At 44.0% G+C, this 15,583-nt stretch overlaps 1 protein-coding gene across 6 annotated transcripts; it reads left to right on the top strand.

Moving 5' to 3' along the window:
* The first annotated feature begins 896 nt into the window (after positions 1-896).
* Positions 897-14,552, top strand: si:ch211-198m17.1 (mucin-2). Of its 6 annotated transcripts, none has more exons than XM_055510707.1 (14): positions 897-1,002; positions 8,332-9,669; positions 10,091-10,258; positions 10,589-10,687; positions 10,772-10,881; positions 10,972-11,030; positions 11,125-11,264; positions 11,344-11,478; positions 12,076-12,118; positions 12,256-12,293; positions 12,370-12,457; positions 12,693-12,891; positions 13,331-13,363; positions 13,613-14,552. In XM_055510707.1, the coding sequence occupies exons 1-14, from the start codon at positions 966-968 to the stop codon at positions 13,739-13,741; spliced, it is 2,616 nt and encodes an 871-aa protein (XP_055366682.1). In that variant the 5' UTR covers positions 897-965; the 3' UTR covers positions 13,742-14,552. The 6 variants fall into 6 exon arrangements, with proteins under 6 accessions (XP_055366682.1, XP_029015497.1, XP_055366683.1 ...); XM_055510708.1 differs by lacking the exon at positions 897-1,002 and adding an exon at positions 2,060-2,741 and having other exon boundaries at positions 13,318-13,363; positions 13,613-13,728; XM_029159662.3 differs by lacking the exon at positions 897-1,002 and adding an exon at positions 2,105-2,741.
* The last annotated feature ends 1,031 nt before the right edge of the window (positions 14,553-15,583 follow it).

Below are 15,583 nucleotides of genomic sequence, written 5' to 3' on the forward strand. Positions count from 1 at the left end.
GAAATCCATTATCTAGAAACTTGGTGTGGAACAAAAACAGCAGTTGGTGAATATGAGGCTTATTTTAACTACAATATGTTCAATAATTTGTTATACAATGTCACTTATTTTACTTAGTCACTGCCTCAAAATGTATGATCAGGTCCAAATATGTTATAAATATAAATATGACTTTTTATCTTCTTCTTATTATTATAATGCAAGTATTAAGTATTTTTTATTGCTACTGCTGTCTGACCTTAGTACTGATACTTTCCTTTATGCCAAATAATGTGTAACAGGAACTTGGCTTAAACAATATAAACTGTCTTTCCCAACACTGAGTATGAGCAGAAGTAGCTGTTATTGTGAAAGACAACTTTTATATACTGTATTTAATGTAATGTCATGTAAGAGAAGACTGTGTGAACACAGGAAGTAATGTTAGAGGTTGCTGCATTCAAAACCTGTTGTAACGTCTGAGTATTTGCATGAGAGACCAGCGAGGCGGACGCGTTTATGTGCTGCTGATGTGATGCATCTACGATAAAGGTGTGTCCCAGAGCGGAGCCTGAAAACGCTGTGACACAAGGAAACACACTAAGATGGTGAATGAACCTGTCTCTCATCAATGTCAGCAGAAAGGAAGTAAATGATTAACTCGCAGAAAATTTCACTCATTCATTAAACAATATTATTCATATATTTTCAGTCCACCTCAGTGATGTTGCTGTTCATATAAAGGATAGATAGTGCTGTGAAACACAATATGCTAAAATACTGTTCAAAACTTTGGATTGAAGAGATTTGGGTTTTATGAGCATCAAATCTTTCAGAAAGCCCAGTTCAAGAAGCAAAACATCAAAGGTGACTGTAACAATAGAGAACAATGGAATGAAACATGAACTACAGGTTTCCTGTCCTCCTTCACTAAAGCTTTTGAGTCTTTTTTTCTTTCTTTCTCAGTCTATGGGACGCAAGAGACGATGACGCACCGTGGACAGATCACCCGCCCATCACAGGGTAAGTTCTGCAGTGTTAAACGTTGAGCAGTCTGTCAATTCTGCAGCACTTTCTATCTGTGCATCTTGACCAATTAGTGAAGTCACGGTGCACATACACAGACTCATGTTCAGACATCATTCCCTCAGGGTGACTCTGCCATATAGTGTTGACAAGAATGATGCATACATGGGATCAGAGTGACCTTTTTAAAAACTTCATGCTTTATAAATAAACACAATTATCACCACTCATCCTCAGTAGCTCAATGGGTCACCATAGCAACAGATAGCATGAAACAAAAAAGCCAGACTCTAAACTTACTGTGAAGGAAATGGGCGCATTTGGCAGCAATTACATGTTCTTTACTATGCTTGTATGGTTGTTTCTGCCATTTCATGGCCACTGGAAATACAGCATAGAAATGAATTGGGTCAAAGCCAATTTAGTGTGATATGGCGAAGACTAAAATAATGAGGGACTAAAGAGGGATCATTATCTTTCCAATTTGAGTGTTTTTGTGAATAGTAGGTTATCAAAGAAAGTCAATGGTAGAAAGAATCCAAAGAAGCTCATTATACACCTGTGTCTTTTCCATATGTTGTCCACAAAGCATGTTGATATGCTTAAAGACGGGTTTCAGTCAAATCGGTTTGGCCGCTTACCACATCGCACCCGTTTTACATAGCTTATTGAACCACTAAATGCAAATGAATGCCAAGGTCAGGGATGTAGCGTTTCATGATGCTGCTTGTTTGTGGATACAAAGTGAAACGTGGAACGGATCAGCGGGAGGACAAAAATACCCACCGAGGCTTTTAGGGGATCTACAGTGCAAAATGAAGCTTTGTAGTCATGCAAATGGAAACAACCTTAGTGTCTTACTTTCTGGAACTTACAGTCAGATATTCAATATTTGATTTAGCTTCATATCATTCAGCTTGTGGGTTGGCCGTTGTGTAACTGGTTCTTTAAGGTGTTGATAAACAGGTGATAAAATAAATCAGATACGAGTGGAATTTCAGTGTGGCCGAGTATCATAAAAGACTTTTTCTTATTCTACACAAGCTGATCCCAAAGAACCGTCCAGGTCACGGTCCCATTAAAGGGTCTAAAGGGTCATCTGAACTGACCATTACAGGATGGGTCGGATGAGCTGACTACCGTCATGGCAGAATTGGCCAAGATCCCTGAAAAGACGTGTGACAGCTGAGATAAGAAGTGGCATAAAAGGTTGCTGTCAGCTGTGAGTCACTCACTGACTACTGATTGTCAGAGGGGTAATAATTCTGGCCTTGTGTTTTGTTTTTTATTTATTTTTACTATTATTAATTGCAGTTGTATCTTTGTTGTTTTTAAGGTTAAGCAATATCCCTTTGGTCATTTCTTGTTTAAAGTTGGGTTTTATTTACATTTGATTATTTTGACCTTACCTTTATTTTCTATCGTGACTCTCGCGCATGTCTTTTGTTTCCTTGAACGGTCTGCTATAAATAGACGCTTATAGCGCGCTTCTCGTCTTTTGTATCGCTGCCGGTGGGCGGAGTTCTGGCTCCGAGTGACAGCGGCGCGCGTCCAATCAGAGCAGAGACTAAAGCTTTTAATACCGTCGGGCTCGCGGTCCGAGCCACCTGTAGCACGCAGCGGCCAGGAGCGACTGCTCGGCTCCGTTATACTTCGCTATATCAAAGTCATCTTCACGTGAAATATGTCCCCCACCTTCCTCCATGTCGTGATTTTGCTGGCAGCTTTCGGCAGAGGTGAGTTAGGTTCTGCGCGGTTTAAGCTTTACAAGCTGAAAGTTTTGTTACAAGTACATATATATATATAGATTATTTGCTTTTTAGGAAATATATATAATTTAGGTGTGTGTTACTTATAAATTAACCTTTCTCTACTTGATCTGCACTAAAACCTTATAATAACCTCTGTTGCCACATGGATATTATTTGTACTTTTACTATATGTTGAATATATATTCTGTTACAGGCAGAAACAGTGTTAATGTTTGTTTACGTGTTTTGTGGGTTATTTTGAACATCATAATGTCAGATAATTCATAAAAGCCTAGTCAGTGGCTGGTATAGAAATGGAATCAACAAATGCAAACATATGTATTTTAAAAAGAAAAAACGAAACAGCTGTGTGACATATACATTATATAAGTCACTGATTTATTTTTTTGGTTCTGCTTGAATTTGATCTTGTGTGCTAATATAATAAACATATGCACCAAACAAAGCTGCTTTGGGAATCTATCAGCTATTGTTAACCATTTATTTCTTCATATGGAGGATTTGCATGTTCTTCCTTAACTAAAGGCGTTTTCTATTTATAGGCATTGGTCAAAAAACAAATAGTGGCCCCCTGAAGCGAAACGCACTCCACAAACAATGTTTACTCTGTGTGTACATGAGAGACCCCCTCATCAGTGAAGCAGCCCGAGGAATTTCGATGAACTCTTCACTGAGCTCGTGCATTTAACTGCAGACAAATCCATTGGTCACCCTGTGTTTTATTTGGGTCCAGTCTGAGTTTCATGTGAGTGAAGGGTGCCATATGACGACTGACAGTCAGTCACATGAGCCTGAGCCCCTGGGCACTTTGCCCGTGCCCCCTCCTGTCATGTGTCTCATTACTGACATAGAAGCGCGGTGGAAGCTCCACTTTGGGGCTCTGCTGTGTCTGAAGACGCAGTAAAGTCTGGATGAAAAGACCACCTGAGGGTCACGATTCTGAGCCCCCAGGGCTGTCAGCGCATTTGAACACAAGACCCTCTCCCCCTCCTTCATGGAGCTTTGATTTCTCCACACATGTAAAGTTTAACTGGTTACTCGTGATGAAGACCTGAGCGGAGCCCTGATAGGCCCAGAGTGCTAAAATCCCGTGTGCTACGTGATGTGGAAAACAAAGAACAAAATGGCACGGTTAGAAGAAGTCCACGCTACCTGTAAACACACATTTCCCCAGAGCTCAGTGAGGGAAGTGCCATAATACTAATACAATACTAATAAGTGAGCTGAGCTTCCTCTGTCGGCTCCTGGAACCGGGTTACGCCCACTTTCAGGCACCTCTTGCTCTTTTCTTTCTGTCTGCGCCTCCTTCTGTTGCTCCATCCCTGCTGCATCCTGCTGGATTAGACCCGCTGCAGGGCGGTAAATCTTTCTGTGTAATTGGAAAGCATGTGCTGGCGGAGCTTTAATTGGATATGATATGTGCCGAGGCTCTGCGAGTGAGCTGGTGCTCTTGGGAGCCATCTGTTGCCTGCAGTAGAGACACAGTATGAGGGCTGTTTGCTTGAACGTGTGGGACCCGCTCCTGTCTGTGTGCTGACGAGTGTGATAGTAAAAAAAAAAAAAAAAAAAAAGTGAACGTAAAGTCAGTAGAATGAACTTCGGTTCTTTATCAGCTGCTCTGTGGCTCCTTCTGCAATGATGTTTGCGAAACGAGCGCGGCTGAGGTTCCGTTGCGTCAGCAGCACGAAGAAGTGCAGTTCTAGTTAAATTCGAATGAGGAGAGCAAAGTCTTAGTCAGGACGTGGAGGGTGTTGGTTTGGCTCATTCAGCTCTGTTAATCATACACAACCTGGTCAAAACGCCCAAATGAAATTTAAAACATTTCTTATACTATGTAAAGACCTTTATGCGGCGTTATGTATAACCCTGGGACACGGTTAATTGCATTGCACTAATGTGATTATTTCCAAAGAGATTTAGCGTGTGTTTACCATATTACTCAGTTGTCAGCTTATTAGGTTATTAGGTTACCTAGAGGCTAATCCACACTAATGCACCAGCCCTCCAATAAATCATACCTTCACACATTCTAAATTATTCTACGTTCACATTTTGGGTCTAAAACGAATTATAGTTTTCTTTATCAGTGAAGCAGATTGAGCCTTACTCAGCACGTCACCCTTCAGGGGGATGGGTTTAAACAGCAGCGGGTCATGAAGCAGGCTGAAAGATGATTTGACTTATTAGTGTCACAGGCATCTACAGTGTGACCGCTAAAGTCCAGCATTCACACACACACACACACACACACACACACGCACGCACGCACGCACACACACACACACACACACACACACACACACACACTCCACGGGACTCCTGCGTCTAATGACATCCTGCCTTTTGGCCTCAGGCTCTTCCTGACTGTTGGGTCACAACCTGTCAGTTCATCTCCTTCTCTGCGTGTGTCCTTTAATCAGGTTCACTGTTCCTGCTTCTTGTAGCTGGATGTGAGAGGAGTGACGGAACACAGGAATATACATGAATGTGCTGTGTCATACATGTAAATAAGCAAACTGGAAGGAGTTCAAGGCGACCTGGGAAGCAGACGGATTGTTTGCTGAGCTTAGTGAAACTCTCCAGATCCCTTCTGGGAACTGGCATCCCTCCTAGATATGTGTCATCACTGTGTGGAGGGTTTATGCTCGGGGGGGGTGGCGACAGGAGGCTGAAGCTGGATCTGACCGTCACCCCACCAGCAGGTACTGGACAGAAGGGCCGAGCGTGAGGACAGTCCTCTCTCTCTATCTCTCTCTCTCTCTCTCTCTCTCTTCGCTTTGACGGCAGGAAACGGGCGTCTCTTTGGCAACCGTTTAATTTCTGCTTTGAGGAAGAAACGGAGGCGAAGGCCCTCGGCTGCCGACTCCTAGCGAGCGGAGCCGGAGCTTCTTATCCACATCCTTCTGAGTGTGTGTGTTCACAGGCTGACCTTAGACCCACTTGTCGCCCTGCCTGACCTAGTCGTCCCTTTTGTGTCTACAGGGGATTATCTAGTTAAATCCCAGAGACAAGGCTCTGTGTTAGGTGGTGCTCTTATCACTTACCCATCATAGGACTAATAGCTATGCGGCCATGCTGCTATTGTGTGCTGTGATGCTTGAACAAACATTGTTAGCCCCTCATCTGGTCCCATATGTGCTATTTACAGCTGACATTTCCATATAAGTGGCGAAGTGGCATCTGGAAGCAAACGTCATAATGGACGTGTCCTGGTGTTTGTTTAGGTAAAGCCGTGTTACGTGTTGTTTGTGACAGTAGGCCCTTTGATCACGTAGCTTCCTCTTCCTCGAAGCTACGGCCTCTCGCTTCATCTTGGTGTCTATTATTTCTTGGTGGAATTGTTTCAGAGATCCCACAATGGTTTAGCAAGACGAGCTAATGAGGAAGACTACGTTGAGAACATCGTAAATGGCAACAGAGTTTACAGTTAGACCAGTGACGTATGTGTGATGCTTCCGTTTCTGAAGCATCACACACATGTCATTGTCACATATGTGGTCCCACGCCTCTGCTGCTGCACTGCAGTTGTCACAGCAGTGGTGACGCCTGCAGTTAAATGACTGAGACTTTGAAAAGGTGCGAAAGTGACCTTGGGTGTAAGTCCCCACCTCGTGAGGCTGGATTCACAGCTACTGAGTTCCCTGTTACTGCGGCTCTGATAGTTACTGTGTATTTGGCAGAAGGTTAGAATTCTTCTCGACGCATTTCCAACATTTCTCGCCAGCCTCAGTCTTTCATCCCCGCTGATGTTATTTTGTGTCTTTATGTACACACTACTGGCCTCTCGGTGAGTTATTAGTCTGCGTCTGTACCATGACGCCACCTTTAACTCTTTTGACTAACTGACCTTCTGAAATGACTCGTATAGTGACGCATATCTACCTACCGGCACCCGCTCGCTGACGAGAGCCAAGTCACACACCTGACTAATCTCGGGCATGGAGAGTAAACAGAAACTAGCAGCTCGGTTTCAATATGAAATTACAAAAATGTGATGATTTCAAAAACACGTAGTAGATAAATCAAGTGTGTGTGTGTGTGACTCTCAGGACAATGGAAAGTCTGCAGGAATGTGCAACCTTTAGTATCATTTGTGGAAACAGACCAAGCCTTACAATTGATACAGTGGAGGGAACATGAGGCTGATAAGACGCCCAACGAAAGCTCGCTCAACAAATAAAACTATATATAGGCTGCTATAAAAAAAGCAGCATCATAGAAATCAAGCGAATATACATTTGTTACCTTTCTTTTTCCCAACCGAGCCACTAAATGATCACCTATCGCACCAGAGGTGCTTCATTTACTTAATTATTTGTTTAAACCTGCCAAATGTGACTAGCGGAGCGTGGAGTTGCACCATGGACAGTGGAACCTTCGTTCAGGCTGTGAACAGACAACGGTGCCAGTCAACAGAGGCCGTTTGGTATTAATGGAAATGTCCGCTCGGATTAGATAATAACGCTGTTTCGTTCAACCAGCGATGCTTCACCTCAGAATGTCTGTACAACAACAACAACAACGGTCAAATGGAATCCATGAGAAATTAGAAATGTTTGAAATGATTGAAAACTGCAGTGACCGAGTAACTCTAGTCTCACATATTTTAATATTGATAAGAAATGAACTTATATTAGCATTTTTATGTGTTTCATTTGCACCAGCTTTAACGTTACATGACGTTTTTATTAATAGCTTTTTGCTATTGTGATATTTACAAGGACAGTAAATCATTTCTTAGATGTGGTCTAAGAGGTTTCTCATTAATCGTCATCTCTGGTCACCATGAAAGATTAGTGCATTACGTCTCAACTTAACTCCAGATGAGCCTGTTACTAAATAGCAGATGTGTCACCACTATGCTGCTTCACTTACAGCTCTGCCACTCCTTCGCTTCATGACTGGTGAAACATCACCCAGCACCAGATACGTTTCCCTTAAATCCTTGTTAACTGCCTAATATCAGTTTCTTTTCCTATTGCATACATTTTTTAAAGGTGGGTGTGGGTGTGGACTGTGTGTTCGTACATGAGGTGCATTATAAACCTCCGCTGTCACAGGGTGTGTGGTGCCTGTGCTTTTTTTTTTTTTATCTGTTCTGGTAGCTAAGTGATAAAGACATTAGGCCACAAAGAACCTTGTACACACAAACTAATCAAATAATGCACAGGATCTGATATTAGCCGTGTTTTTTCTCGCCGCTTCCTGGTGCTTTTGAGGCGTCCACCAATCTGCCTCTCTGAGCGTAAGCATTGAACGCATCGCGATGAGGCTCTGTGGTAAACAGGCTAAACCATTAGCAAAGACCTCCTGCTGTGTGTGGCTCACCTCACGCTGCCCTCTGGCTTCCTCTGCTCCCCTATAAACATGAAGTGGCTAAATGACAACAGGCGCCACAACAGCGTGGTGAACAAACAGGAGGCAGCTTTTCCCTTCAAGTGGGTTAAATGGACTCGACGTCTCCTGTGACGGACACAGCTCGGTAAACTGAAGCCACTTACGGCTGCTGCTCCCTTAATTACAACTCTTGTGCTTTTGTTTTCTGGAATGACAGGGTCCAGCACTGAGGGATTAACCACACAAGACACGAACATTTCAGGCTCAACGTCAAATAGCAGTTTTACAACATCATCCATGACGTCATCCATCACCATTGCAGCAGATACAACAACTACACACGATGCCACGTCTGAGTCTACAACTGTGGAATCCTCCACAGCCACAACCTCCCAACTGAGCTCCGGGTCCAGCACCGGCCGAACTGACTCCTCATCAGCTCCACACACAACACAGTCCCCCACGGAGGCAAGCCTCCCAACCGGCTCTCCTGCAGATAACACAGCGACCAGCAACCACGCGACAACTTCAAGTACGATGAGCACAAGCAACGGAACAACAACTATCGAGGCGAACACTCCCACAACAATCGACACAGGCACGTCAATGACTGCACCTACAAATAACACAGTCACAACTATGACTCCCACACTCAACAACACAGTCACAACTATGACTCCAACAACCAACCACACAGTCACGCCTATGACTCCAACAACCAACAACACAAACACAAGCATGACTCCAACAACCAACAACACAGTCACGCCTATGACTCCAACAACCAACAACACCGACACAACTATGACTCCAACAACCAACAACACAGTCACGCCTATGACTCCAACAACCAACAACACAAACACAACCATGACTCCAACAACTAACAACACAAACACAACCATGACTCCAGCAACCAACCACACAGTAATGCCTATGACTCCAACAACTAACAACACAACTATGACTCCAACAACCAACCACACAGTAACGCCTATGACTCCAACAACTAACAACACAACTATGACTCCAGCAACCAACCACACAGTCACGCCTATGACTCCAACAACCAACAACACAAACACAACTATGACTCCAGCAACCAACCACACAGTCACGCCTATGACTCCAACAACCAACAACACAAACACAACTATGACTCCAACAACCAACAACACAGTCACACCTATGACGCCAACAACCAACAACACTTTCACGTCAATAACTCCAACAGCCAACAACACTTTCACGTCGATGACTCCAACTAATGACACCAATGGTACAACCACTGGTCCAGTGACCCCAGCAAATTCAACAGCTTTACTAACTACAGCTGCACCAACTAACACCTCGCTTGAGACTTCTGCGTCCTCTACCACACCCTCACCCTCCACCACCAGCACAAATACAACACTAACAGCGGGACCCTCACCCTCTTCACCTACTTCCATCTCTACCTCCAGCTCTGTCCCTTCAAACACCTCCCCAGGCAGTAGCACTGTACCCTCCACTGGAAATACCACCCTCCTTAGTCCCTCAACAGCAACCTCCAGAGGTAGGACTAAATGCTGTTCACGTGTATTTCTACCAAATGATATACTCTAACATGCAGGTGAGGCTGAGATCAATGAGAACCGTGAGCAAACCTGAGGTTAGGTCAGGTCTAAAGACTTCATCCTTAGCTAAAGGACTGCAGGGATAGAGGAAAAAAATGTATATGTTTTGTAGCTAATGGGCTGCAGCATATAGTCCACCATGGTCCACCATTAGTGATTAGAGATTTTGTAGCTTTTGATGGGTCCAATTTAGAATGTAGGTTTTAAAAGTACTACGCTACATTTCTTAACGTCTGCTTTTTGTACAGCTTCTCTGTGTGATGTTGTGGTTGCCACCGTTAGCCGCTGATGCTAGTATGCGCTGTGCTGTGCTATCCGTGTGTATCCCCACATGGTCCTCACACGTTTGTCCTGATGCAGGTACCAGCAGCACTCCAGGAGTTACCGATGTGACTCCTACTGAACCATCCACGGGAAACACATCAGCCTCTCTCACCACCAGCGTCGGTACTGGGCCCACCGCCACCGTGACCAGCCTGGGACCCAACGCCACTACATCGGCCCCTCCCACCTTAACTCCAGCTGCTGGTTTGTAGTTTTCTCCAAACTGTTTAGAGGTGATAAAGAAATTGTGATGAATTTTAAATAAATTAGTTTTGTTCCATTACTGCTTTTAAGCTACAGTATCATATAAAGTCGTCCTTTATTATAAGTATCAGGTGACTGTTTAACTGCTCTCCTGCTGTTTTTCTGGATCAGTTTTCTTGGCTGCAGCTAGTTAAAGGTGTACATGTTGTTATATTTAGCAGCTGACAGTTTAGCAATGACCTTCAGAGCTGGGTGTGTCAATATGCAACGTTTTGCGTATATGTTTACCCAAAAGGCCACATAATGTTAGTCTTCTTCATTTCCCATCAGTGTGTCCATTCATCCCATGTCCACTTCAAAGCGTCTGTCTCAATGGCACCTGCCAGTGTCTGTCTGGTAGCTTCCTGCTCAATGGTCGCTGTGTTCCTGGTGAGAACGTCACAACCTCTAACGTTTGCTCTAATTCACCAGAGGCCTTGCTTGTCTTCACTAATGCCCACCTTCGCGTTTCAGCCCAAGTGTTCCCGGGCCAGCTTCATTTGACGTCCCTGACGTTTGAAGCCGGAATGAGTAACAGGTCCTCGGAAATATTCCAGAGGACGGCAGCGAAGATCTCGGGAGCGGTAGGTTTTCAACACAATACGAACATTTCAAAATATTTCTTATAAATGCTCATCCGTCAGTTAATAAAGCACATTCCTCCTGCGTCATAGCTCAAAAGCGCCCTCGGTGGTCAGCAGGGGTACATACAGTCGGAGGTTGTGAGACTTCAGTGAGTTCCCCCCTTTTCTTTTATGTACATTGACATTATGCCACGAATTACAAATGGTTCCTTACCTCCTTGGTGCTTGTCTGTGATCCTTTAGACCAGGAAGTGTAGAGGCTACTGTGAACAACATTTTTGAAAACAGCAACGCTACTCAAGAGTCTGTGGGGCAGTCCATTAAAGATGCTATAGCCAAATCACAAAGCGCCGATGGGCTGCTATCCAACGCTACGTTTGCAGGTACGTCCATCGCTCACGGCCTTCATTCAAACTCAATGACTTCGCCTCATGCACCTGTTTCCCACTCCCTCTGTTCCAGGCACAGACTTGTGTGCTCAGCAGCCGTTACCTTGTGAGCCTGCCACCACAACGTGCCAATACACAAACGGCCGCGCAGTGTGCTTCTGTAGGGACGGCTACGTCTCCGTCGTCTACTCAAACACCAGCTGCAGAGGTGAAAGCAACAAGACCAGTGCAGGAGATGAGTGCTCTTTGTGTTCAGTAGCTGCTGATTCCTGGCGCCACAGCGCTGCAGATACCTCGAGCTATAAAAGATGACCCGCGGCGAGTTTTAAAAAGCTTGGGCGACAAATTTCCAGCTCATCTGAAGTTTAAAAAAAGCAACAAAACCTTCTTATCCACACACAAATACTGTGTGAGAGACTGAGGAGGCAGAAACAACAGGGAGCGAGACTCCGACGCAAGGTCAAGAGCTCCAGCGCTTTCTCCGCGCCAACCCTTGACCCATACTTCATTTATCTCGCTAACTTAGTTCTGTTTAACAGGCGTGTTTCCTTGGAAACAAATGAAAGAATCGCAGCCTCTTCTTTGTGCGGCTGGTTGGGTTGGGAGCTAATAAAAATAGGACCTTTCGATGCTGCATGGAGCCTCTTTCCCAGAGACAACGCAGCACGCGGTTGTGGGCTTGTTTGTAATGCTCGTTTGTGTACTCGGACGCACGCTGCTGCATTTACTGGGGCATCGCAGCTGCTCCAGTCAGGCGTTTTGCGTGTGCGTGCGTGTTTTAAAGTTGTTGTGTCTCTTTGTGTAGCGTGTCCCAGTGGCCAGAGAGCAGTGGGGGACTCGTGCCAACCGTGAGTACCGCAACTGTTGCTTGTTCTGGCAGGTGTGGGGGCATCTGTGTGTAGTACAGTGCTACTGGCTCCCCCATGTGGATTCAGCACAGTGTTGAGCAGCCACGGAATGTGAACGTTGCGGTCTCTCCTTTCAGATGTGCGTTTGGATACGCCGGCTTCAACTGCAATGACTGTGAGTAGCAGCCTCATAAGCCGCGCGGCATCGCTCGTGACGGCCGTTCAGACTGACTGAATGTTTGCCTTTGCAGCATCTCTGCTGGCAGTGGTGGTCATCTCCTGTGTCCTCGGGGGAGTTCTTCTACTCATTATCTTGGCTTTGTTCATATTCTGCGGCTGGTGAGAATACGAAACCACTCGCACTCCAAACATAACCAGTTCCAGTATTGATTTAATTATGCTTTTACTCGCTAACAATGAACCGTCGGCGGCTAAAGTTGTTTACACAGAAAGCTGAGTCACAATAGTTCAGTAAATACGGATCATAATGAGTCCAACAACTGATTTTCAAAAACAATAGATAAAACACATGCTGCTTTAATCAGTGGCTCATTTGCATCCGTTGCTCTTCCAGTCAGAGGTGCTCAGAGAGGAAGCCTGGCTACAGCAGCAGCCCGTACTCATCCGGTGAACTGAACCAGGCCTGGCCCACCAGAATCACGCCCATCCCTCGTGCCTCCACCACCACCTTCGATGCTGCTCCGGCCTTGGAGATGACGGAAGGGGGCAGCACTGGAGCCTTGGTGGATAAAAAGCACCAGAACAACGGACTGGTGAGTTTATCGCAGTTGTTTTGACATCTGCTGCCTAAATGAGCCACTATTAACCTGCAGACTAACAGCACAGGCGCTAGTTTATTTGATGTCCACCAGCTCACTGTGTCCCCTCGGTAACAATATACTCATCCAGTCAGCAGGGATTTGTTGGTGTGCAGGTAAAATTTCAAAAGGTCAAAAGGGATATAATAGTGTTAATTAGGTCACATATCTGCATTAATAAAGTTTTGTACTGTTATTTGATGCTTTTATACTTTTATACTGTAGTTTAGGTTAGTTTCAAACCTAAACATCACCAAATCCTGGCTACATCCTCCCTGTGTCTCATCACATGCTTTGACGGTGTCCAGTACGTTCAGCCTAATCATCCATAGGGTACATTCAGCTCTAGCGCCCTCTCATGCTTCTGCCTCTGACTCCCAGTCTGTTGCTTTAGGGATTTAAACTGAAGCAGACAGGATGGAAAAAGGTAAGGCACGGCTTGGACTCGCTGCTAATTCAGCCACACAGCGCGTGGTGGTGGTGGGGATTCCGGGTGACGGGAAGCTCATGAGATTCTCTTGATTGTTGTGAAAAGCATGTTTTTTTCATCATCGTGCCGAATCTAGAAATTGTTCTGATGATACTGGTCTTGTTGGGGTTTGTGTGTGTGGATGTGATGAGCCTACTGCGCACCTGAGAGCCACTAACAGCCTGAACGTTTCCACTGGCATTTCAGTCGGGATCGTACGACGTCAACCCAGAAACAATGACGACCTTCACAGGTAAAACTCCGTCCCGTTACTCCTACCTGGTCCAAGGCCACGTGAACCCCTACTTCCTACCAGGAGATGAGAAGAAGAACTGAAAAACACCTGGACAGATGTTGAAGTCCATGTAGCAAAGAGTAAAAGAAAACAAAACCACACTGGTAAATTTCCTGAGCAGGACATAATTTATACTTTTTTTAAATCTCATTTTATTTTTTAACTTGTGACGATCAATGACAAAGCACCAAGGACGTTCCTCCACTGTAAAACAGCTGCAAAGGAAATGGATTCTTAAAAGCAAAAACATTTGAGGATTGTCATGTTCTTGATGATAATAACCACTAGATGTCACTGATTCTCTGTACAATTTTCCAGTTTTCTATGGGATTTCTGGCTTTTTTAGGCTTAAAATTATTTTTGTTTTTTTAAATTAAGCTTCTTCTTTTGCTAATTGCACTAAAGTGTAGGTGACGTTTACCACCGGCTTCCCACTGAAATCAAGTGTAAATGAAACGGGCTGTTTGGTCGTAGATCAAAGGGGATGGTTTTTCTAGAGTTATGCGTCTTAAATGACTGAAGGGGCTGGATCCCTGGTTCGCTGTGTTTTGAAGGGATTTCTACTGCGCCTATTAAACTCTGAGCACTCTGTATCTGATGAAGCTGATGTGCCTGTTCTTATGTTCTTATTGTCTAGTTGACAAATAGGAAGCATTATGCAAACTTGTTGATGAAGACGTCTGGATGTGCCAATTATCACATGTATATGTTACATATACGTCTTCTGTATATTTATATGTGTGTGCTTGAGTCAGGACACTCTTTTATAAGCTTTTGAACATTTTGTAAATTAACCTTTTGTTGGCAGAGGACGAGTGTGCATAAAATGGAAATAAATTAAATCTTAAGTTTTTTGTTTGTCATATAATTATTTGGGTTGAGTTAAGGACCTAAATAATTGGGTAAGTATTCTTTTATTCAAGTCTAAATGAGATTCTATTGAGTCACTGGACACAGTTGTTGTTGTGCTCTAAACTACAGTAAAATGTAAAACATGTATGACACTAAATTACAGACATGTCACTTAAACAGAATTGTTTGCTACAGTTTGTAATCAGTTACTAATTAAAAAAGTACAATGCAGTAAAATATAGTGATGGGGTATATATTATATAATTCAATATTTCTTGGGTGAAATGTGTCTGAAAAAAATGCCATAGAAAGTTAAGAACACTCACCTAGAAAATTTCTGTTTTACAGCAATTAAATTAAATATGTCAAATGTCAGTCAATGACTAGAGAAGGTTTATTATTTAAATTAGCTCAAAGCTTCTGGACCTGAATCACATGTTTTTCTTATTCTTGTGTGGCGTTTGGGAGCCCCGTACGTTTGGTGATGCCTCTGGTCGTGTCTCCACCTCACAGGCTCTTAAAAGATGGGATTTGGTTTGCTGGTTGTGTAAATCTGGCTTTGCCAGGCCTTAATCTTGGCACTAGGTCACTGGAACAGACTGTGTTTGGCATAGAAGGCAAACAAGTCAGACGGCGGTTTATTATTTATATTTGCATGTATAGGGTCGAATTTAACTCTTATCTGTGTGTGAGTAAAACTACAGATAGGGATGAAGCTGTTGCTGGACTTCTAGAGGATATTTATTTATTTGTTTTGAGCTAACACTTTTAAAAATATGCCATTCTCACACTTTCAGTAGTAGTACATTTTTTCATTTGGTACAAAATTGACTAGAAGGTCTAGAAGGAGAAATATGAATCTAAAGATGGGACCTTACTTCAGCCAGGGCTGTACTTCTCCATGCTTTATATTTGTACCCATTACCAACCACAGGTCCTGATTGTCTGCTGCAGCACATCCCATCTGCCCACAGGCTCAGCTGACTGATCGATGGACCACTTAGCAGCGAGCTACACATCCCAGTCACCTG

The sequence above is a fragment of the Betta splendens genome, chromosome 8 (assembly GCF_900634795.4).
Source record: "Betta splendens chromosome 8, fBetSpl5.4, whole genome shotgun sequence".
Taxonomy (NCBI): domain Eukaryota; kingdom Metazoa; phylum Chordata; class Actinopteri; order Anabantiformes; family Osphronemidae; genus Betta; species Betta splendens.

Coding starts and splice junctions, on each gene's coding strand:
- si:ch211-198m17.1 (XM_029159662.3), top strand. CDS start 2,690: ATGTCCCCCACCTTCCTCCATGTCGTGATTTTGCTGGCAGCTTTCGGC. Junction 10,259..10,588: donor CACCTTAACTCCAGCTGCTG/GTTTGTAGTTTT, acceptor ATTTCCCATCAG/TGTGTCCATTCATCCCATGT. Junction 10,882..10,971: donor CAGCGAAGATCTCGGGAGCG/GTAGGTTTTCAA, acceptor CCTGCGTCATAG/CTCAAAAGCGCCCTCGGTGG.